Source organism: Ictalurus furcatus, chromosome 9 (genome assembly GCF_023375685.1).
Source record: "Ictalurus furcatus strain D&B chromosome 9, Billie_1.0, whole genome shotgun sequence".
NCBI classification, from domain to species: Eukaryota; Metazoa; Chordata; class Actinopteri; order Siluriformes; family Ictaluridae; genus Ictalurus; species Ictalurus furcatus.
In genome coordinates this window covers 17,072,300-17,096,863 of record NC_071263.1, presented here as the reverse complement: position 1 = coordinate 17,096,863, position 24,564 = coordinate 17,072,300, and the positions used below count along the sequence as shown (strand labels likewise).

At 41.3% G+C, this 24,564-nt stretch overlaps 1 protein-coding gene across 1 annotated transcript in view; it reads right to left on the bottom strand.

The window, feature by feature from the left end:
• Window positions 1-24,564, bottom strand: part of akap6 (A kinase (PRKA) anchor protein 6) — a 98,623-nt gene that overhangs the window by 33,247 nt on the left and 40,812 nt on the right. The window contains exons 8-9 of the mRNA XM_053632861.1: window positions 11,865-11,992; window positions 8,731-8,851 (exon numbers count right to left, since the gene is read on the bottom strand). Coding sequence (XP_053488836.1) covers window positions 8,731-8,851; window positions 11,865-11,992 — 249 coding nt within the window. The remainder of the gene's footprint in view (window positions 1-8,730; window positions 8,852-11,864; window positions 11,993-24,564) is intronic.

The following is a 24,564-nucleotide window of genomic DNA, read 5'->3' as shown; positions in this document are numbered from 1 at the left end:
ACACTCACACTTATCACTACATCCTATAATGCGCATACACACATACACACACACAAACACACAGGAGTTCGTCCGTCGATTTCGACCGAAGTTTCCATTATGGCCTCCATTATGGAGGACACAAACTGGAACTCGACTTGCATGTGAATTGGATTAAAGTGAGGAAGACTTGCGCAGCATTGGCCTTACTCTCACTTCCCGGTGACCACCATGATCCAGTGGCAAGACTGACTCAAGACGACTGAAGATGGTGATTCATTCAGTGATTCATTCAGTGATTCATTCAGTGATTCATACACCCATTCAGTGATTCAGTGATTCATTCAGTGATTCAAACACCCATTCATACACTACGGACACTTTGGAAACGCCAATCCACCTACAATGCACGTCTCTGGACTGGGGGAGGAAACCGGAGTACCCGGAGCAGCATGGGGAGAACATGCAAACTCCACACACACAGGACCACGGTGGGAATCGAACCCCCAACCCTGTAGGTGTGAGGTGAATGTGCTAACCACTAAGCCACCGTGTGCTCTACACACAGACACACACACACACGTGCACACACAGACACACGCACACACAAGCACACATCACTACATCCCATAATGCACATACACACACACACACACACACTCACATACACACACACATTGTAATTCACCTGTGACTCCCAGCACAACTTCAGAAACATTCTAAGAATTAGTCTCAGGATGATGCTTCATTTTATCATTCTCCACAAATCAGACTAGTAAAAGTTGTGTGTTTCAGAGTTGTGCCACCGAGGAGGTGCGGATATGAGAAGGAATGATACAGATAAGAAAATGAGCTTTAATCTTGATCTTGAAAAGAAAGAACAAAAACTAATCCACATTAATTGAAGAATATGAATGTGGTCTCCTAAATCTGTTGTTCATGTTTATACCACATTTATATCCTAACAGCACACACACACACACACACACACACACACGGCTAGCCTGTGAGCAGTCCACTATCATGAAATAAGCTCTCTACAGAAGTGAAACCAGTAGCAAATGGAGAACATGGCACACTGCCACACGAGGAGAAAGGAAAGCCATGAGGGAAAAGCAAAAACCAGCATACAGACAGCACACTACTGCGTTCCCTCTCTCTCTCTCTTTCTCTCTCTCTCTCTCACTCTCTCTTCTGTCTCTGTCCATCTCTGTGATATGTCTCCTCAGCTGCTCCTACACCTCCTGTCATCCCTCTGTTTCTCTCGGCCTGCGTATCATCCTTCTCCACCATCCTCCTTTCAATAATTCATGCCGTACGAGGACCGTATGACTGTCTTTCTTGACAAACAGCGTTTCGTTCCTTTTCTTTTTTTTTCCTTTTTTTTATTCCAGAATCAATTGCTCACTCACACATCGTGCAGGAATCTGTTGAGAATGGCTAGATTTATTTGATGTAGGCAAAGGCTCTGGCCTTTATTGTGTGCTAATGTTGACTGTGTGTGAACGAGAACGATGGGACAGGCTACGGACGGATGCGAGAGAGATGACTGGACTCAGATCAGCTCTTTCAGTAAGGGCACTGGGGCTGAGTCTGATCTCACCGCCTGCATCCAGGCTCTACAGGACTTAGTGCTTGTTGCATCTCTCCCCTGTGGAATGTCTACCCTTTTTTTTTTTTTTTAAATCCCATTTCATCATAAGCAGCCATCTGGAGCACACACACAAATACACACACACACACACACACACACACACACACACACACACACACCAAACAAAAAAGAGGAAGAACAGGAGGGAGGGGTAAAGAAAGGGAGCAAGACTGGGGAGAGAAAAAGAGAGGGAGAGAGAGAAAGGGGGAGCATCAGACTCAACACTGGGTTCTTTGTGTTGAAGTCCTGGCACGGCACACACACAGTCACACACACAAGCGATGGCCCTGATAAAGGGTGTTGTGTTGTGAGGGTCTGTGGCTATTGGATCAGAAGGTGTGAGAGGATGGAGATAGAGAGTGAGGCGTAAGGGTATCAGCAGGCATTAGCTATGCTCTGATAGAGTTGTGAGAGCGGAACATTAGTAATCATACTTTCATCTTTATTCTACAATCTCTCGAACATCAACAATATTTGGCAATAACTAAAAAACAATGTCGCTTTATTCCAACCACTGTACTCCAGCATGTATGTCTATGTGCAATTACTACAGACAAGAACTTCAATACATTTCTCTGTACTGAGAAAAGGACGGATAACATGCCTCCACTGTCAATCACTATGACACGAGCCAATCACAGGCTTCTGTGAGCTCATGTATGCAGAAGAGGGTAGATAGCACTTTCCTTCAAGTGTGTTGTGTTGCTCTGTGATGCAGCATGAGGAGCAGTTCCAAAAGATGCTGTTGGCTGCTTTCACATGTCTTACGATATTTATCACTCTGGAAGTCAAAAGCTGTGATGCAATGTTTATGTGTCTCAATACACAAAAGCAGTGAATGAGGTCGATGCTAAGTGTAATTACAGTGTATTTAACATTTATGGCATTTAGCAGACGTCCTTATCCAGTACAACTTACATTTATCGCATTTAGACATTTAGATTGAGCAGTTGAGGGCCTTGTTCAAGGGCCTAGCATTGGCAGCTTGGTGGTACTGGGATTTGAACTCACAACCTTCCAATTAGTAGTGCAACATCATGTATTAAGCTACCACTGCCCCTAAACATGAGCTTGTCCCGGGCTTGAACGTGGGATCTCTCGCACCCCAAGATCATACTCCAAGACCAGTGTATCTCAAACTGCGGAGAGATCAGAAGGGGGGCGCAAATTGTTTTCAAGAAGAAAAAAAACACAGACATGGCATCATTTGGGTACTCGGTGTATTTCATTGCTTTCCAAATAGAATGTGCATAAATGAAAAACCCCGCATTCCCTCTCCTTCTGTATTTTCTTTTCACTGGGGAGAGGCAGAGCTTAGTCTGCCTTTTATCTAGCTGTCAGTGCAGACAAGTGTTGCCAACTTAGCCACTTTTCAGACCCCTTTCGCAACTTTTTTGCAAAAAAAAAGCGCCTATGGACAAATTTAGCGACTTTTTGGACAAACCTTAGCAACTTTCCAAATGTCGCTAGTACTGTCCTGCAAGCGCGAGGTCTTGCTTTCCCGCTGCACTCACACCTCTGTCTGCGTCTGCTCTGTTCAGTGAGGGGCTGAGAGCCGGAGATTTAACAATGTCATGGCTAACGAGATGCACCCTTCGTACCAATTTACATCATTCTTATGCGAATGTTTTTTAGAACGCAAGATGAGTGGAATGCAACATGTTTTACATGTAAAATAGTACACGTTATTACAGCCTAGTTCTCTTGTTCATAATAGTTAAAGTGTTCAGAAACATTTTTGACCATTCATGTTCCATACCTCTCCGGTATATAGTTTTATAAAAGTCATAAAAGTTATTTTTTTTATCATAAAAGTTATGAAAAGTAATTAAAGAAAAGTAGGCTACAAAAACACAAAAGCAAAAAAAAATCTATCTATCTATCTATCTATCTATCTATCTATCAAAAACAGATTATAGATTATGTTATATATCGATAGATGTTATATAGAATTGATCATCATTATACCTGGTCTCCTCCAAAATGAGGGGGGGGGGGGTGCCAGATGATAGGGGAGGCTTCGGGGGGCTTTAATTACAAAAGCTTGAGAACCTCTACCCTAGAGCAATGAGCCAAAGTTCCCATATTTGAGTCTTTTCTTAGTGCTTAATCAGAATCTTTTGTTTTTAGGTTTTTTTTAAACCCGGTTGTTTTCCTCAATTTGCCAATTCGCACTGCTATCTCATGACAGCTACCAACCAGAGAGGGTGAGGGCAAACATGTGCTTCCACCTAGATTTGCAGCTAGCCGCTGCTCATGCGACATCACAGGGCAGCTGAACACACTCAGGACACATTCGGAGGAAAGCGCTATCTACCCTTTTCCACATACATGAGTTCACAGATGTCTACAATTGGCTAGTGTTGCTGTGATTGACAGGAAATAGAGAGCGAGAGCATGGCCAATCTAATTTTGCTGCCTTTGATTCCTGGCCAGAGAGGGCTATGGCAGCACTGGGATTTGATGATAGGTCAGTAGGACGCGCGCTTTTCTGTTGCACCACTTGGGAGGCCATTACACCATCTGTATAAAAGACTTAACTTGTACTTAGCTTCTACTTAAGATTCATACGCTTGCCAACCATATTTCCCAGCTGCCTAGAAAGAGTGTCCTAATGTCCCGCCTTCATGCACGGCTTCTCTGTATGATGATTGGAAGATCTCTCAAAGTGCAGAACTTCATAACCAAGCTTCCAGTCATTGAAACGGTAATGAACATGACTGACATCTCAAACGTAAACATATCAGCACCGGTCAAACTCAGAGTGATCGAAGCTCTGAAGTAGTCGGTAACCGAATCCATAACAGGTTTACACAACTAGTACAGTTTGCTATTGTATCACTGCAATTGGTTTATATTGTAAATAAATTGTAAGTATGAAGTTATGTTTGATGGTGTGTGTTTGTTTATTAATAGGTCTAGATATCTGTTACTATATCGTTCAGTGAAATTTAGCTAGCTAGGCAGACACTACTCATTTTGTCCACCTGATTTTGGAAATGTTTTTTTGTAAAGTCGTGCTTGAATCCCTTCAGAATCTTTCGATATTTCTGCATAAACAGTAATATTGTTGTAATATTGCATATTGTTGTAATATGGAATATTGAATCAATTCCCTCAATAAATAAATGACCAAGTATGACATTTTTGTCTCATTTGTTTAATTGTGTTCTTGTTGTCTACTTCTAGGACTTGTGTGAAAATCTGATGATGTTTAGGTCATATTTATGCAAAAATATAGAAAATTCGAAAAGGCCCACAAAGGGCTTGAAGCACCAATGTAGCTTTCAGTTTTGAGTAGAGACGGAGAATTAAACAGGAGGCCAGACCAGCAGATGAAACAGAACTCACACAGATATATACTTCACAAAACAGACACCTGTGCTTCCCCTATTTTAAAAACCACCAGCCTCCACTGCACTTTAATGTGTGGAGGCAGCACACACACATGCACACACACACACGCACACACACACACACACACACACACACACACGCACTTTCCCACCCTGAGCCTCGACTCTCTCAGGGTCATGATAAGTGTTCACTTTTTTCCTTTTCAATGAACAGTCAATTCCTAGCCTGCCAAGTTCCATAAATCCCTGCAGGCTGTTCCGGAAGAGTTTTATTAATTGTAAGCATCCTGAAAGAAAAAAAAAAACAACTTTTGTTTACTTTTGGAAGGTTGTCCTGGTAACCAACTCAATTGCTGCCTCTTAAATGGACACTGCGGCTTTTAATCACAGCGAGTCTGTTCATGGGGACTGAGACAGAGAGCAGTGCTATAGAAAGCACCCAGTACTCAGCACCCTCAGCACCCCATACACACACACACACACACCCACACACACACACACAGTGGTGCCAGTGGAGCTTTTAACAATTTTTGAATTTAAAAAGAATCAAAATTAGACAATGCATATTAATCTGTCTATGTGTACCGCTAACCAAAATACCCCGGCTGCTAATGGCATTGAGAATCGTTTAGAAGTCAAAACGCGTATATAAACACAAATGTGGAAATAAAGCAAGGGGACAGAGACAGAGGCAGAGGCAGGGGAAATTGTAGGAAGAAGAAGAGTTGGGTATGAGGCAGGAGATACACAAAAAGAAAAAAGAGCAGATAAAGAAAAAAGGAGAGAGACGGCGAGAGAGGAGATATGGTGGCGGTGATGAGAATCGCATGAAATGCCACCTGCTCCTGCTCCATAAAGCAGCAATGCGTCACGCTCACACAACCTCTGTAACTCTACCATTGCAGGCATGCTGTCAGACATAATGCAGATTAAACCCTGCACACACACACACACACACACACACACACACACTCTCTCTCTCTCTCTCTCTCTCTCTTTCTATCTCTCTCACACAAGCCATACATGCTCTCTAAGCTTTTCTCTCTCTTTCTTTCAGACACAAACAACAACACCGAGCTGCCATTTTCATCAACCCATAATAAAACATCTCAGAGCTTCTCCTCTGTTATTGATGTAATTATTAATCTGGAGTTTCAAGAGTAAATGCATTTACTCTTGATACATGCAATTTTTTTTAGCTCCAGTACTAGCCAAACTTCTGGACTGCAACCAAAGTCATAGGTATCAACACATTAAAGCAGACATATAAAATTATAACAAAACAAACAAAAAAAAAAGAGATCAATTTTGTAATTGAACAAACAAGGTCCTATGGGAGTTCCTTTCTTTGCTGCTTTTCTAGGAAAAACTTCACCTCTTTTGATATAACATGCACCAACACTTAATCAGCTTCTAATAAAGTGCAGCATAGCACTACAACACCTTTTCTCTGAACCTGTTTGTGTGTGTGTGTGTGTTTGTGTGTGTGTGAGAGAGAGAGAGAGAGAGAGAGAGAAAGAGAGACAGAGAGAGAGAGAGAGAGAGAGAGAGAGAAACATGAGGAAAGTTTGGTTAAAGAGGAGCTTTGATCAGTAGAGGCATCAGAGCGTGTTAGTTTAGACAGAGATCTCTTCCTGCTGTCAGTAAACACTGAAGGCATTCACAGTCTGCAGTAAACACACACACACGCACACACACACATTAATAAGTACTGACTCTGACTGATGTCTGACTAAGATGAATGTTCATCAGAAGAACAGAATGCACACATGTATTTCTGTGTATACGTGAGCACATGAGAAACACTAACTCTAATGGCAGCCATTTTAGTGAAGCCATCGCTCGGTGTGCACAAGTGTGATCTGTGCGAGAGCCAGTCGGAGGTGTCACATTACTGCGAGCGAGACAGAATGGCTCACAGACACATAAAAGAAAGAAGAAAAGGCATTATATTTCCTGTTTCTATCTTACTGTAAGATATGACTAATGGTAGGGGTCACTATTCCCGATGAGCAGGAAGATTAGTTCTGACCTTGGAGGTGACCTCGGGAGGCTCGGAGAAGAGGGACTGATAAAGTACAGAGGGAGGAGGAAGAGGTAGCGGCTGGCTTTGCCATTGCTTGTCATTATGGTTTGTTTCCTCTGCGAGCAGAGCTGGTTATTAATTTCATTTCTTTATGATTCACAATCTGTTCGTTTGAAATATGCCATATGCTCCGAGCAATTGGAGGATGACGAGTGTCAGGATCGGTCCAATAAAGGCAACCTAAATGAGGCTGATTTACGGGCCATGGCTTACGGCGAGTGGCGTTCTCTATCTCCCCTTCCCCGTGATAAAGCCCAGAATGTGGGCAAACAAGCACGGCTCCCAATCAATCCCCCATCCAGGGCAGATAAAGGCAGGCCACCCAGCACACACACACACACACACACGATAACAAACACGGAAGCGCAGTACATATTTATTAGGTGGGCATGCAATCAATAGAGTCCCCAAATCAGTTTGTATTAATCAAGAACAAATATACTGACCTAACACAAAAGTAGCCTGCTTTATCTATCACTAATAAAAATTCATTGAGACAAGGTGAGTACATTGGGAGAGAAAAGGAACGAGGTCCTATCTTCCTGCATGTGCATCCTTTTCATTTACAACTACAGCACTCCATTTTTTCCTCATGTCCTTCTGTGTTTACATCAGCAGCGAAAAACTCTGCTGGGATTTACTTTCCTGCATACCATCGTTCTCTTTCTGTTATTATCTCTTTTTAGAGGCCAAAAAATTTAATTTTGGGGTGGGGGGGGGGGGTGCCCATGTTCAGCATTGAATTTATATGTGATGTCACACTCCATAGTGGTTAATGGCTCATATGAAAGTAGACACTCAGGACCGTAAGAATTTTCAGTTTTTCATAAGTATATCTTTTTTTTTACCTACTACAGGGTGTCCCAAAAGTCTCCATACATAGGGAAAATGAACACTTCTTAGCAAATTTTTTCATACTTAGTTTATATTATGTACATTTGTTTTTTCAGATAGCTTTTAAGAACACCTTTGACAAAAGAAGAACGTTTTGAAATCGTTCTCATGCCTGGATCGGGAAGCTGTCCCAAGGTCATGATGGACTTTAACAGGAACATGGCAAGCACATCACGCACGACGCTGCTGCCAAACTTATTAACAAATTCAACAATACCTGAAGTGTTGTGGATCAACTGAGAAGTGGACGTACTGAACATCCACTGACGAAGGTACGACCGACGCGGTGCTGGCGTACATAGTGCTCTATGTACAGCACGGAGACTTTTGGGACAGCCTGTAGTTTAAATGTTATCATTTTTTGTGGCAGTTGTTTACAGTGTTTTGGTAGTTGTGCTGTGTGTTTTATCTCTATACCAAGGTTATTGTGGAGAGGTGTGAATTGTATGCCCAGCAGGGGGCTCACACCCCTCCCCTTTCCCATCCCCCTGCTCACCAGCAGCTAAACACAGAGTCACGATACTCTACATACAGAAACCCAACAGTGTCCTGACTAATCTTATAACATACTTGCAGCGATAAAAATAATTCATTTCTTTACACTGATTGAAAATATCCGATAAGTCGATTCCCATTCCGCCGACAAAATATAACAGCAGTGTACTGTGAGAAAGGGTTCAAATACAATATCTGAGTGAATGATGGAAAGTTGGATAAGCTTACAGAGCTCACATAAGGTCTGTCTCTGATGCCATTCTCACCTTATAGAGATGCTGTTGCTGCTCCTCTGACATCATCAGCTCATGGCTGTCCGTCACGATGGACTCCATGTCCATCAGCCAATCCCAAAGTCCCTGGTACTCGCTCTCAAACTCTGCTAGGCTGAACGGAGAAGAGAAAAGTACAGCTGTGTTAAAGGTGCCCTGTGCGAGAACCTTTGGTTGATATAAACAGCATTATCTCCTCGTCTCTGCTGCTCATCTGGCTGGAGAAGGGTGCCCGGGCAGCACGCAGCTCTTTTACTGAGGGAATATTTGACAAGTGGAGGTAATTACTCTGTCCCGTTAGTATGTGGCGCCGTGGTGCAGGTAAGTGAGGTGTGAAAGGGGTCGGAAGCAGAAGGGATCTTTAACCTGCGCATTGAGTGACGGATCCTGAGCCAGAACAACTTAATTAAACATGACTTCACCTCCCTATTCCCTGAGCCTGCCTTCAGCCCCGACATGAAAGGACATCAAATATTTATGAAAGGACCAGCAGCCATTGTGTCCATGCTCACACGTGCTCACACACACACACTCCACAGACATATTACCGCACACAAGCACATGCAAACAAACATGACAACAAATGTGAACACACACACACACGCACACACACACACGCACACACACGCACACACACATACACCCACACACACACACACACACACACAAATTGGTATCTGTGCTTTAGTATGTGAGCCTCAGCAGGAGGGCCGTGTGTTTATAAACATAAGTGGGGAAATTGTTTTGCATTCATACTGCTTCAGAACACTTTGACAGTTATGTCAAACTAGTGCCATTTTCTTGTCGGGCTTTTATAAGCAATCCAGAGAGTTGTCCCCAAAGGGAGAAAGAAACTATGAATAAGATTACACAAATAACTATCAAAAAGCGAGAGAAAAATCAACACTTCTCCTTCATTTCAACTCAGCCCAGACACAAACTAAACAGAAGAGTGGGACTGAATTGCACTGCTACATATGTAATTTCAACAATCGCTGTGGTGTATATTTGCATATCGAAGCAGGCGTTGATGAAACAAAACAATGGAGGAGAGGAGATGAATATTTTAGCTACTTGGAAAAAATGACGTTGATCAGCCAGATGCAACTGAAAGACTGAAACAATGTTAGAACTCACTGTGCGGTTTTGAAGTTAAATATACAAATAGATTACACTGCTCTGCCACAGAAGACTGTTTGGCTAGAATGTAACTTTAAATACTTGTAAAAAAAAATTGTCAGAAAATCAAAACGAACAAAATGTGGTAGAAAGGTATATACATTCAGTCTCTGGGCTTTTCTTTTTTTTTATTCATACATGCCCAAGAAGGTTCAACAAGCAGGAAATGAAACACTAGAAAAGTTTTCATTTGATGTTTAAACTGAATGCACTTCATGGTGCTGTGGCACACTTTGATATTGTAACTGTAGCACATGTTTCTGAATCTGGATGAAGGTAGAACCTTTTACCAGGTGGATTAATCAGATTAATCAGTGTGAATGGATGACAAGACGATTTATATAGAATCACACTATAAAACTGGATAAGTTCATTTAACTCAAAAAATTTGAGGAAACTAATTATCTCAAAATTTTTAAGTTGATAAATCAATTTCTTTAAGCCAAATACACTTAAATATAACAAAAATTTAACTCAAACTTTTTATATTTAACTGTATTTGGCTTAAAGAAATTGATTTATCAAGTTAAAAATTTTGAGGTAATTAGTTTCAAATTTTTTTAGTTAAATGAACACAAGTGCAAAGTGGTCATATATGTCTCCTCTACTCTCATTTAATCACATTGCAATTAAACATTTGGATTGAAATTAAAGACACCAGACTCAGATTATCTTTTACATGTAATGTGGAAAGAAAAAAAAGAAAACACCAAATCTCATTAGCCAAAATGTTTGCCAGCGACTTTCTGACTATTTCACGGTGTCTTAATCTGTATTAATGCACTTATCTAGCTGGCAATCTGTTATTATACTATGTCAGCTACCAATTTTTGGCCTAACCTCCAGGCAATCAAACTGCAGCTTTCACTTGCCCAGTGGGCTAGTTAATATATGTATGATTTGTCCACGCCTGCTCAGTCTGGGCTTAAATGAATGTTGGAGTGTTCTCTAGTAGGTAGAAACAGTCTCACGAAAGCTTTTTTCCTCTTTTCTTTTCACATGCTTTAACATCAGCCTGGTATCCTCAGCACTGAGGGGGCGATGGAGGATTATGAGAGGTGTTACTGTACCGAATTCATCATCAGACCTCACCTCAGCCACTCGTGTCCAGCCTCCTTATTGACACCTCTCACAGCTCATGTAAAGTGACACTTTTATAGAAGCTGATATTTAATTTATGGCACTAATACAGAAGTTTCCATTCCGTCACTGCTCCACTGGCACCCAACCATTCATTAAAACCAGATAGTCTTTCTAGGGAGAGTTTTTGATTGGTGAATGAATGGCAAACTTCCCATCTCTGTCAGCATGAAGTGTGTGTGTGTGTGTGTGTGTGTGCCCTACAGCACGGTGATGGAGGAGGAGAAGTGGAGAGAGGCAGCCCAGGCGATAGATTTCGACAGCTCCTCCCTCTAGACATGTTTCTAAGCAAAAGGTAAGGGCCAAAGAGTCAAAACAATGAATCCTTGAGCAGGCAGCTCGTCATTAAAATTCAAAGGATCATTACAGTTTTTTTCTGCAAAATAAATCATTACAATGAAAGGCTTAAAAGGATTAAAACGATGCTTGATTCAAAGCCAAGGCACAGAGGCAAGTCCAGCCTCCAGAGTTCCTCTACTGCATTAGTGTATAGGAGAAAGAGAGGGAGGGTCGCCTTTTAACTGACAGGACAAACTCAAAAAAATCAAGCATCTCGCTGAAATTGATGTGATGGTGAATGTATTTGTATCATTTATGTATAAGGAATCATAATTTAGGGTTGTAAACTATTCCAGGAACATGTAATATACAAAAAATATACACAGAAAAAAGACGTGGATAATGTTCATGTTAAATTTCAAGTCAGAACATGTTATTACTACATGATTATTTATTTATTTATTTATTTAATCTGTATTTCAAGTCTCTGTCCTTTTAGTAGTGTGATCTGGGAATGGCTTCTTCTGTACCTGTTGGACTTGGACATGAAAGTGACGTTTTTGTTTCTGCTGGAGCTGGAACAGCAGTGCTGACTTCCAAGTTTCACACTCATCTGATCCAGAATATCCCTCTGGGCCTCTCTGTAACACTGCTGCACCTGTTACAGACACACACACACACACACACACACATCACTACATCAGAGTGCATAGGTTTGAACTTCCTGGGTTTCTTATATACAGACAGCTGACAAATTAAAGGGGAAAAAATAGCGGTTCTGTTATTCTGTGGTGGCATTTTGCCAGCATGTTTTTGGTCTGGTTGTCCCTTTAAAAGGAAGCGTGTCTGTAAATCAGAGTCTCTTTCCATGCACAGGGCACGACGGCTCAGTGAACGGTTTGATTTTGGACTGCCGTGTGAGACAGCACTCTCAAAACACCAATTGAGAGAATATCTTTTGGAAGAATGATGTTCACCATTTCAGTGCAGTTCCAGAGACTTATATACTTTATGCCAAAAGAAAAAGCACTGAAGCTGTTCTGACATTTAACCATTTGATATTTTTTCCTTTCATTTGTTATCCATCTGCATTTGCGGTAAATGCTTTACTGATTAAAGAATGGCTACAACATTAGCCGTTATCAAATTCCCATTATTATATAACATACATTAATAATGCAGTCCTACACAACTACACACAAAGAACCAAATATGAAAAATTAACGAGTTCTGTGTGGAATAAGTGCTGTTCTTTGTAGGTTGTAGTCACTAAAGTCGCAAGCAATTCTGACTTTGCAAACCAGTGGGGGGAAAAAAGTTCCTGCTGAGCATCTGTGCTTGAGAAAATTGGCTACATTGGGCGAACGGAGATCAGTTAATGCCCAAAGTATGCGGAGATGAATCTGTGGCAAGCCAATAAAACTTCCAACAGCCTGCTTTGATTTTTAGCTCATTTCTCGACACTGTATGAAGCGCAGTGGTTTGCATTCCTTCCAGAAGGCACACCGCCTGCTCTGCAGATGCCACTATAAAGGTCAAACAATTCCACGAATGCAAACTGCTCCTCAATCAAAGCTACCCTTGATAATAAACAAGCAAATCAACAGAAAGATGTGTTGCCTTTTCATTCCATTTATTGGGCGGGTATCAAACGCTCGGCTCTGGCGCTTTTCTCATTTGGGAGGAATGAAATGAACCTAACTAGGAGCTCCAAGAAAATTAGCGGCGCAAGTGCGGCGCGTTCACGTCTCCCCCCCTCTGAGGAATTTGCTTTCATTTGCCTTCATTTCGGATTCACTCAGCTCACTCGCTGATGCCATGTCAGGATCCTAATTACCCAATCCCGCTGGAGCTGCTTACACACACAATAATGACTAATGCCCGCCACAGACAAAAGCAATTTCTCCCAGCCACCTTGACTGTGAAGACACTCCTACCCAGTGTGGAGCTCTGACTATGGATGGCACGTGTGATTCAGATGAATCCATACTTCTTTTTGGAAACCAGACAGAATCCCTCTCCCATTGATCAGGCATGACTAGCTTTCGCTTCAGCTTTACAATCTGAAGCAGAGACGTATAAGAAATCTATAAAAGTCTATGACGGGGCTGGTGGAAAATACAGTTCCTTTGGGTGAGCATGAGAAATATCAATACTGTAATATACAGTTACATGTATAAGAGCTTCTACATTTAAAGGAGAAATTGGTCTACTGATGAAAGTATTGGACTTCTAAAGCATGACGGAGTGTTAATACTATATGAATTACTATAAGATATTTTTAATCGCTAAGATAGTATTTTTGCACAGTAGAAAGCCAAGACACTTTAAATTTCTTCCATAAATATTTCATAAACATCTCTGTAAAGAAAGTTTCACTGTTAGTCCACCATACAAGTCCCTGTGAATGAGTTACTAGAGAAATGATAAGGTATTAATTAGAATGAGCACATTAATGCAGTATAAACCTGTGATTGGAATTACAGCAAGCACTACTGCCGGTGCTGCTGTTATAGGAAATTAATAAACACCTTCTGACCAATCACATTCAAGAATTTAACAGTGCTGTGGTATAACTGATGACAATATGACGTCTTTCAAGAAACACAGAGACTTGTATGGCTTTAGCAACATACAGTAAAGAAAATGACCCAACTGAAGACCTCGTCTGTGCATTCTCCATTCTTGTTTTAAACAGAATTACTGAAAACTCAGCATCTCTCGTGCTGTCAAAAACAGCACTGATTTAAAAGAACTAAAAATACACAGGGGTCAATATACATTGTAATCATTTGTGCGAGTTATGTAAATTTGATCAGAATCTGCTGAATCAAGTCATTTTAGGCTTTTTGTTTACATGCCAGTTCCAATATCATAGCCCCTTGAAACTTCCGCAGCTCTACGTCCCCTGGGACTTGAGCGAGCGATCTCGCTGTCAATCACACACTGGGAGAGCGCTACAGTGATCATCACTTCCTTTGCCTCTCCCCCCTCCGACTTCACACATGGATATAATTACAATGAGCTTTCAGATATCAGGCCGCAAGGAAATTAAATGTATGGTAAATATTAATAATTTATAAACCAGGCTCTAAACAGTCTGGGCTTCCAGCGGTTGTTCTTCAAAAAAAAAAAAAGAAAAAGAAAGAAAAAAAAAAGTCAATAAGAGTGCACAGCCTTAAAAATTAGCAGGAGGGAATATTAGATGTTCTAAGAGCTGTTGAAGTCAAAGGCATAGAGAGAAAGGTTCCTTTAAGTCAGGACCGAGATTGATCCGTATGGGCCTCTGACATGAATAATAAACTCATAATCTCTCCTCACAAACACTGTTAGGACCTGGGGCAAATCCTGCTTTGTCTTCAGTTTACAGTCACGCTACCATAATGTCCTCTGCAGCATTAGGAAATTAAAGACAAATAGAAATTAGGAGTTAAAACAGAGACCTGCTCGAGTCCAAAAATGAGAAGATAAATGTATTGATGCTTTAACAATGCCTGACACAAATAGCATTTTCACTAATGGACTACCCCAAACTATCAGGCGGGGATTCATAAATGGATGAAAACCTCTGGAAAAGGCCGTTCTCAATCTTTTAAAATATATATATTACAAATACAACATGCCATAAAAATAATCGAAACAAAATTGTGCATGTATGATTTTGTCATTTGAGACAAAAAAAAAGAAAAAGAAAGGCAGCTAGAAAGGAGGTGGTGGAATGGGGTTTAGGAAGGTGGCTGTAATGCAAACAGTGTTAAAGAAAGCAGTGAGGGGGCGATATAAATTAACAAGGAGAACTATGTGACTCTGGTGAGCAGTAGCAACAGCAAAAATGGTAGCACAGGGGTTTGTGGCTACCTCTTAAACTGGATGCTTAAGCGATATGACCAAACACATGGTTTGTTTATTTCTTTATTGTCTTCTCGGAATGCAAGGAGCATCATAGAAAGATTGAAAACTGTGGGAAGTCTCCTCACCCCCCTTCTTCCTTCGTCTGGTGTTCCAACCAGCCAGAACATACATCGGCCTGTTTGAAATGTCTCCCATCAGACTCGTCCCGATGTTCCCAGGCAGTATCGGAGCGCGGCGCAGTGCAGGCATGCTCAGAAAATAAATTCAGTCGGGAGATGTGTGAGCTCGTGCCAGCAGTCATAAACGGCCAAGAGTTCTATCAAAGCAGCTCATAAACTTGCACGTACAATAGCAAAGCTCCGGCTTCGCAGAATTCCGAGAGGACTTCCATTTTGAGTTGGGGGGGCAAATAAATAAATAAACGAAAATCCTGTTCAGATGGGGAGGGATATAATTCATTTCAGCATGTACAGGTTCACGGGAAAGAAAACAGTGTGGGTTTTATTTGCTACCTCACCTACACGCCAAGGAATATTTGTGCAAAGAGGAGGGGCTTGAAATTCATTTGAAAACTACTGCCTTCCAATCACCAGTTGTAAATTGCTGGGTTTAATAGGTAACGCTGTCTCCTGGTATGAATCACATGACTTTACAGCCCAGAATAATGGGAGTTATTACAGCGTTGTAAGACAGGAGTTCTTCTCATTCCTTCATGCTTATCAGGCCTGCACAGCTAAACAGGCTCTGATATAACCACATTCATGGCCTGTTGTTGGCTGCTTCATCAAATTTGATGATGTGAGCAGTTAAAACTGAAGGCCATATTTCTGCAGCTATCTATACAGCCAGTGGAACGACCAACAATCAGACCAGAGCATGACACAAACCTTGCACATCTGAAATTTGCGAGTGTGAGATATTTGTGACAAATGATCCACATGATTAACAAAACAACTGACTATAAAGTAAGACTGAATTCTTCGAAACGCTGTACAGAGCTCGGATTACATTAGCGTGAGCGTCGCCATGTTAAGAATTCCTTTTGACCTTGACATTAATGCGCGTTTCGAAGTCTCAGCCCCAGTGGAACAACAGATCAGTGATCTACGTACCTGCCTCGCACTCCTTCCCCTTTAAGAAATATCTGAGGCAGTCGGAAAGCTCGAGCTCCTGCAACATTTATCAGGGCGTGAAATTAGCAATTGCTAGGAGCTAAATTGCTGCCTCTTATTTAACGTTGTTGCTGAAAGGTGACGTTTAATCGCTGAGCCTCGTTTCCAAGAAGTCTAAACACCTGGAGACCCATGAGGAGGAAGAGACAAGGAGGCCTCAGACCATGCTTACATTATAGATTAGTTGGGTGAGGCGGGGTTAGATCGATTGTGTGATCATCAACATTTTCAATCTAATACAGACTAGCCCCACTTAAATATGTGTTGGCTTGCTGAGCTAGGTCATGCATGCCAAGCAATCAGACAAGCTGTGCGGCAAGAATGTCAAAGTAGATAGACTTATTACCAGAGACAGCACTTTATGACTAGTACCTAGACTGAGTATTAGGAAATAGAAGTTTGCTACTTAAATATTTCAAAATTCTCTTTCCTAATGTCCTAAAGCTCAGCCCCTCGTTTCTTCTCCTCTCTGTGTTTCTCAAAAGAACTAAAGAAAACAAAGGCATCGCGCGAAACTACTTCAGAGGCACTTGCTTCAAAAAAATCCTCCGAGTTCAATTCGGCTCTGCTTTTTTCAGCAAAGCTTGACGGGCCGCGCCGAACAGCTTAGATGAAGACATTTTGAACGCCGAGCCAAACGCTTCAGGCAGGTGGTACACGAGAATCCATTAATATAGGTAATTAACATTAGCCACCATTTTAATTAACATGCAAACTAATTAAGAAATAATTAAGGAACATAAAAATCTGATCTTAATTCTAAAACGGAGGAAGAGTGCTACCTCGGTACGCCCGCTTTTGAGTTTTAAAGAGCAGAAAACGAGCTTCAGGTGGGGGGAGCGCGACTTGAAAGCAGTGGATTAGGGAGGGAAAAAAGCAAAAAACAGGGCTCACATACTGTAGATAGGGCTATGTTGGGCTATCCTGGCTTGATTGTTGGCCAGATTGCAATTCAGAGAGATTTCCATATGTGTATATTAATTACATAGATCTAGATATACTTCTAAGCTCACTTTAATGCACATTAAATACTCTGATAATGTGCTCATGTCTGACTTCATAACAACTTCAGTATAAAATGTTTTCCTGTTAAATGTTCCCACTGACAGGTTCAGCAAAAGTCTATTTCCAAATCAGTGTGTGCATGTAGGACATTAGCTGCGGGAATAACTCTGCGATGTCCACAAAGCATAGACAGAAGGAAGAATGCCTTGCATGAAATAAGTGCTTTTAAATGCTCCTCGTAGCAATCACAGAACGAAATTGATTTTAGTAATAAGAGAAAGAAAGCCATTGTGGAGATCGATGCGTCAAGTCAGAACGCAGTGTACAGAGCCAAGCTTACTATTTCATTAACAGTAGGACAAAAACTCCAGAACCATTCGCAATGACAAATGCCCGGGACTATTATATGCACATTTCAGGTAAGTGCTTTGGGCCAAGTTAAATTCGATTTCTTTGCCCCATTGTATCTCTATTTATTATTTGTTGTATTTGTTCCAGATGGAGAGAGCTGGTGCTGCAGACAGAGTTCCTTCAGCTCCAGAGAGCGGAGTCTCAAATAAACTCACTAAGAAAAATATTACTCCAACTTCCACGCTCCAAAAGCTTCTATTCCAGAGCACAAACACCCACACACCCACACACATACATACAGTGTGTACACACACACACACAAACACAATCCTAAACAACACTGGATTTCACTCTCCAAAATCAAACAGCTTGAAGGTGAGCATGAAAAAATAACAGCTCACAGGGTTCATTTGGACAATGAAATTTTCACTGTACTCTAATTACTAACTATATACCAAATGCAACAACAAACATACACGTGCACACACACACACACACACACACACACACCGAGTCATAAGGTACAGCACCATCTGATGACCTTGGTCTTCATTAGCTGTGGTTATGAGCTGTAAATGGCCTGTCGAAAAACGCCCTGCTCTGTGTGTGAGTGTGTGTGTGTGTGTGTGTGTTGCTAAGGCAGGCAGCAGAAGGCAGAAGGCAGCCTGGGCAGGAGGAGGGGTTAACGTGCTGAGGGGAATCTTAAAGCTGAGCTCTGACAGCACCTAAATGGCTCTGACACCTTAGCGCCGCTCTCAGTCATAGCAGTAAGCCACCTTCAAAGTTGCTGTCAGGTAAATGACCTTGTATTCCATTAACTGATAATTAAATGGATTTATTCCACTAACGGTTTTAATTAAATTGCTGGAAATATTGATTACCTCTATCATCTCTCTCCCCCCACCTCAAAAAAAAAAGGTTTTAGAATTATTTATTTAGAGAAGGGAAGTGAATTAAATTAGATTGAATCTCTAAGAGACCTAAATAACACTTTGCTGCCCAAACAGAAAAAAAGGGAGGGGGGGTTGCATATTTTGATGTTTGATTAATTATTATTTATTTTTGCTTACCTTAACCTTAAAACCTAATTAAAGTCTCCACTTTAATCAGACGGACAGTGCCTCAGTGCCTCTATCAAACACTATAGGCTGTCAGTCCTAGAAAGCATAAGCTCCTGCTCCATGCAGGTGTGTAGAGAGAAGACATGGGGTTATGGGAAACGAACTCCCGGTGGTTGCTGGGGTGGAACGATGCTATTGCCATAATGCATATTGGCTCCTGTGCTGAAGCTTGTGTCATCAGAGCTCAGAGAGAGCGCCTCAGTAAGACCCCCTACGTCCACTGATGGACAAACTAATTACGCATGAAATCAAATATGATTTGTAAAAAGGGTTCATATGAGAAACACCAAAAACAGCACGTCGCTGGAACCCAGTGCACTAACAAAAAGCACAGAGCAGAGTGAATGGCTGCGCTTATTTGTATTCTTTTCATAATGTTTGAAGTGCCTCATTTTTTTCTGAAGCACCTATGCAAGTGGGTGTATAGAAAACGTCGCTGAAAACACCAAATCAAATGAGTTGTTTTTAATTGTAAGCTAACGCAGATCCATCACTTCAGAGGTTTCACGAAAACAAGAAAATTAGTTCAGTCATACTCATTTATTCCCCTCATGGGTGGTATGAAAACGTTATTGTTGTTGTGGGGAAATTAGCAATAATCGTAGGGCATTTTGTGTAATTCCGAGCAATTAAGTGCAATTCGAAGTCAGCTGTGGCAGGAACAGAAAGAGCGCTGCCTATTGTTGAGAGCGAAATGTTTTCGATAAACTGCGTTTAAGATTCTAGACTATGGTCGCAGCGCATAAACAGATGTAGCATGTTGACAACAATAGTATAGGATGCAGGGATAAAAGAAGGGGAGACAGAGTATCAGAAGTGAAAGAGAGAGAATATCAGGCACATAGTGCTAAAGAGTGCAGAAACAATCAGAGAAGACATCCTATACACACTTAGTTAAAGTAGGATGTGCAAAAAAGATGAAATAGGAGAAAGGAAGACCAGGGAGGGTATCTTTGATGATGGAAAATTCAATGTATAGTGTGTGTGCATGGTGGCGTAGTACTGTGTGTTGTAGGAGAAGTTCTCCTGTGTTTCATTTCATACCAAAATACGCTGTGTCCCAAAAGTCTCTATACATAGGGGAAATTAACACTTTTTTGTCTTCTAAAATTTTTTATATTTAGTTTATATTATATACTGGTTTTCAGATAGCTTTTAAGAACACCTTTAACAAAAGAAGAACATTTTGAAATCGTTCTCATGGCTGGATCGGGAAGCTGTCCCAAGGTTATGATGGACTTTAACAGGAAACATGATGAGCACATCACACACAACACTGCTGCCAAACTTATTAACAAATTCAACAAGACTGGAAGTCCTGCGATGGATTGGCACCCTGTCCAGGGTGTACCCCGCCTTGTGCCCGATGCTCCCTGGGATAGGCTCCAGGTTCCCCGTGACCCTGAAAAGTATAAAGCGGTATAGAAAATGGATGGATGGATGGACAATACTGGAAGTGTTGCGGATCAACCGAGAAGTGGACGTCCACGAACATCCACTGATGAAGGTACAACCGATGTGATGACGTGGCGTATATACCCTCCGTTCCAGTTGGCATACTTATACTATGTACTAAAAGTATGTGAAGAAAAAGTACATACTTTTGAGTGTGTATTAAAAGAGAATGCAAATATTGCTCCTTGTTGCATTTCAGCCTTTGTTCTTCCTTTTATTCCTTATATAATGTATACGATATAACTTAATGTATCATTCCCTTGATTTATTTTTCCACATTTCATTTACACCTATCTAAAATGCATCCTTGAATTCGGCGAAGAAAACGGTCACAAATCTCCTCCTCCCTCGTGCAAGGAGTTGTGGGAAATATTTGCTGAAAACGTGTCCACGGATCCACAATTCAAAAACCTACCGGAAATAGTAGACTATCCAGGTACATGTATTTTAACATCATATCATTTGGGATACGCTAATTCTCATCCCTTATACTATTTAGTAAGGACAGTATGCCAATTGGAATGCAGGGATTGTCCCCTATGTATGGAGATGGGTCCCAGCAGCCGGGTCTTTCACCTGGACACACAGTTTTATAAACTACATCCTGGTGTAATCAGATAACTAGTGCTCTGATAAATGGTTGTTAATTTAATATGAGAAAGCATCAAGTGCATTACTTCATGCTTTTTAATCACATGTTCAACCTGTATAGAAAAGAATATTCATGTTGACAGATAACTATCTAACTAAAAGCATTGACTTGTTGACAGCACGCACACAATCTCTGCACAGACAAAAACCCAGCACAAGCACATCACAAAGCATGGACACACACTGGCACAGGCGCACCCATGGGACATCGTCTATACTAGAGCTGAACAGGAAACTGTATTCCACAAAGAGCACTCGCTTCATGTTCAAGGCCAGTATCCGACTCGGTTACTAAATATCACAGCTGGAGAATAAAACATGGCAAAATCCAGCAGGCAAGGTTAGCTGTGTTGTACAAAAAGCCCAACATTTATACCTGCCACACCACCCTGCTGTAATGGATTTCATCAGTTTGAAAAAACAAGAAGCATCACCGGGGTGGGGTCTAATGGGAAAATGATACCTGTGCATTCACAACAAGTGAAAATATCCAAGGTATTATCCCCAGGGCCGGCACGGTTTATTGGAAAGCGATAAAAGGTGATATATTTTGACAGTAACGTTATAAATGGCTGTTCATTTGTCATTATTACTTAATGCAGGTTTTTTTTTCCCAGTCATTTTGGGATTCGCATCAAAGCCTTTATTCAAAGAGACGCCAGTAAAATTAGAAATATCGCACACACTGTAAGATATCCTATCATTTTGGGGCTGGTGCATGTTAAACTAGCCAGGTGATTAGTTTTGCTCGATCTACAAATTCTGTGACAGACATCATTGTTCTCCGTCTAGCTATCAGCTAAGTCAATTCTCAGCTCTCTGACAGTAAAGAGTTTGCAGAATCAGACCTAACAAAACAAGTGCGTGTTTGTGTTTCTTCAACACGCACAATTCTCAATCATGTCGGCAATCCATCTGTCCTCTTCATAAACTATTCCTATTCAAGGACATGTGAGGGATGCAGCGCGCCTTGAGATAAGGCGGTTCATTTCAGCCGGCGTGTGACACTCACTGCCTGTTTAAAAGATGCATCAGCCACTCCTTTGCTTCAGCTACGCCAGCCTGGTTTTACACTGACATCATCCAAAACAGGCCAGAAAAACAGAGTTTGCTCTAAGCACCGGTCGTGATTCTACCTAGTATAATCTTTTACCGCTTGTAGCATCTGTCCCTGTTGGCCATCAAAGACGAAGAGAAATAATTACGTTTATCAAAGAACTCACTGCACAGGGCAAGAATTTTTTTCTCTTTCCAGTGGTACACTGCACCTGTACTGAGTTACATGAACAGCTAAAGAAGAGAAGTGTGTCACTTCTCTATCTACCCTGAGTGCTTTGGAATATATTTCATGAGTGGGTTTTATTTTTCTCCCCCCTTCAGCCTCTTTTCCATCCTCCTGTTTTGCTTCTCATGCATGGCAGCTAGCGCATGCAGCTTCAGCGCTTTGGACAGATTTCAGGAGGAAGAGATCCAGAGGGCAGACATTATAATTTTATATCACTTCAAGACAGGAGAGAAAGAGAACGAGAGAGAGAGAACGAGAGAGAGAGAGAGAGAGAGAGAGAGAGAGAGGAACAGAAGGCTCCTCTGGCAGCGGGAGAGATCTCAGAGGAGGTGTGATGCGTTTCTCCGCGTCTCACCTGAAAGGCAATCTTAAATCAGCAGCCGTGATACGGTAATTCCACTGCTCATATTTCATAACATGGATGACACTTTTATGTTTAGCAGATTGGCCATAAGCATTACAGATACGGCAAAAAAAAAAAAAAAAAACAGGCTGAATATGAAGAACAAAGAAAAAGGAACAACATGCTGAGCAAAAGCTTCAGCCTAGGAGAACCTTGGAAAAACTTTGAGCACTGGCTTTGACTAAAGTGCGAAAAGCAGAATGGCTGCATTTCTAGCCAGCTTCTCCGCGACCCCCCTAAACAGGCAGATGGTGGCCTGGGTAGCGAAATGAGTTTATTCACAACTGCATCGTGCTCAATTGCTAATCCACTGTGCACTCTGGTCCACTGACTACAGTGTATCTCTAACACCTCCGGTATTAATAATATACCGCCAATTCCTTTCAGATGGCTCTCTTTCCTGCTGAAGGCTTGTTAAATATTCATTGACAATTATTCTACGCTGACTGAAGGCTAAGTGCTTAGAGAGAAAAAGAAAGAGAGAGAGAGAGAGAGAGAGAGAGAGAAAGCTATGCAGATATTGATGTTCGCTCCTCGCAGTCACAGCCTGCAGATCCCAATCACACGCTCACTAGACGACCCAATAACCAACAACAGCCTTCCAAAGTGCCAAAGTGCTGCTGCTAATAGCAAATGAACAAACATTTCAATGACCTGTGTCACCAACTAAGTCAAAACATGAGGGATTTAATAAAATAACTGAAACTGATGTGATTAGTCCATATCAACACAGATATGGTCTTGGTTAAGCTTAAGCTGAAACTTTGACCACTTTTCAAGCGGAAAAGGTAGCACTGATCATATACAGATAAACATTTAAACAATAGGTTTTAAGCATTGTTGGGATGGATGACAGCTGGAACTGAGCCTTAAATAAACCGAAAACTGTCCGTTCTGATTCTCTTCCTAAACATTATACCGGGATAAAAGCGTGAAACTGCTTTAGTCAGTCCGTAAAGGATGTCACTGAGTATTTTTGCGATTGTCGCAGCCAAAAAAAAGCTTGATTTTCCTACGGCTTTTTAAAAAAATTTTTTTTTAAAGATTTTTGATACAATTTGCAGAGTTGGGTTTTTTTTAGCTTTTTTTGTGGAAAACTACTTGTATTGGCAAAACTTCAATTGCACGAAATTGTTTTGGTACATGAGACCTTTTAACTGTACTCATGTTCAACACACGTCAGTCAAAGTGGGCTTTGGCTGAATGCGCTTTGTGTTGACGTCACATGATGCATCTTGGCCCAAATCTGTGGAAAAACTGCGGTAATTTAAAAAAAATGGCAAGCTCTTCCGAATATTGTGGCGTTACCGTTTTGATTTCGAGTTAATATCTATGATCGCAAAATTGCTAAATCCTAGAGGACTGTTTAGCCAGCAGCATTCAAACCGTGCTGAATTATTTGAACTTTTATCTTGGTCAGGGTCAGGGTGGATTTACATTTACATTTACATTTATTCATTTAGCAGAGGCTTTTATCCAAAGCGACTTACAAATGAGAAAATAAAAGCAAAGTGATATATCAAGCAGAGAACAATACAAGTAGTGCTACCATACAAGATCTTTAATTGAGTTCTAGAAGAATCAAAGTGTAAAGGTGTAAATGCCAGAGTAAGGGGTTTTTTTTAGGGGTTGGTTCACGGAAGAGGTGGGTCTTTAGCTGTTTTTGAAGATAGTGACAGATTCTGTGATCTGCATTGAGGTTGGAAGTTCATTCCACCACTGAGGGACAGATAGTGTGAAGGTTCTGGAAGCTCTGGATCCACAGCTTATTCCAGGTGCACGGCATGAGGCAGAAAAACAGCCTGGATGGGAAGCAAGTTCATTGTAGGGCATCATGCACATACACACATTCTCATACACACTCATTCACAACTAGGGGAAATTTAGTGTCACCAATCAATTTTGTGATTTTTAAAAATTGATTTTTTATTAGGA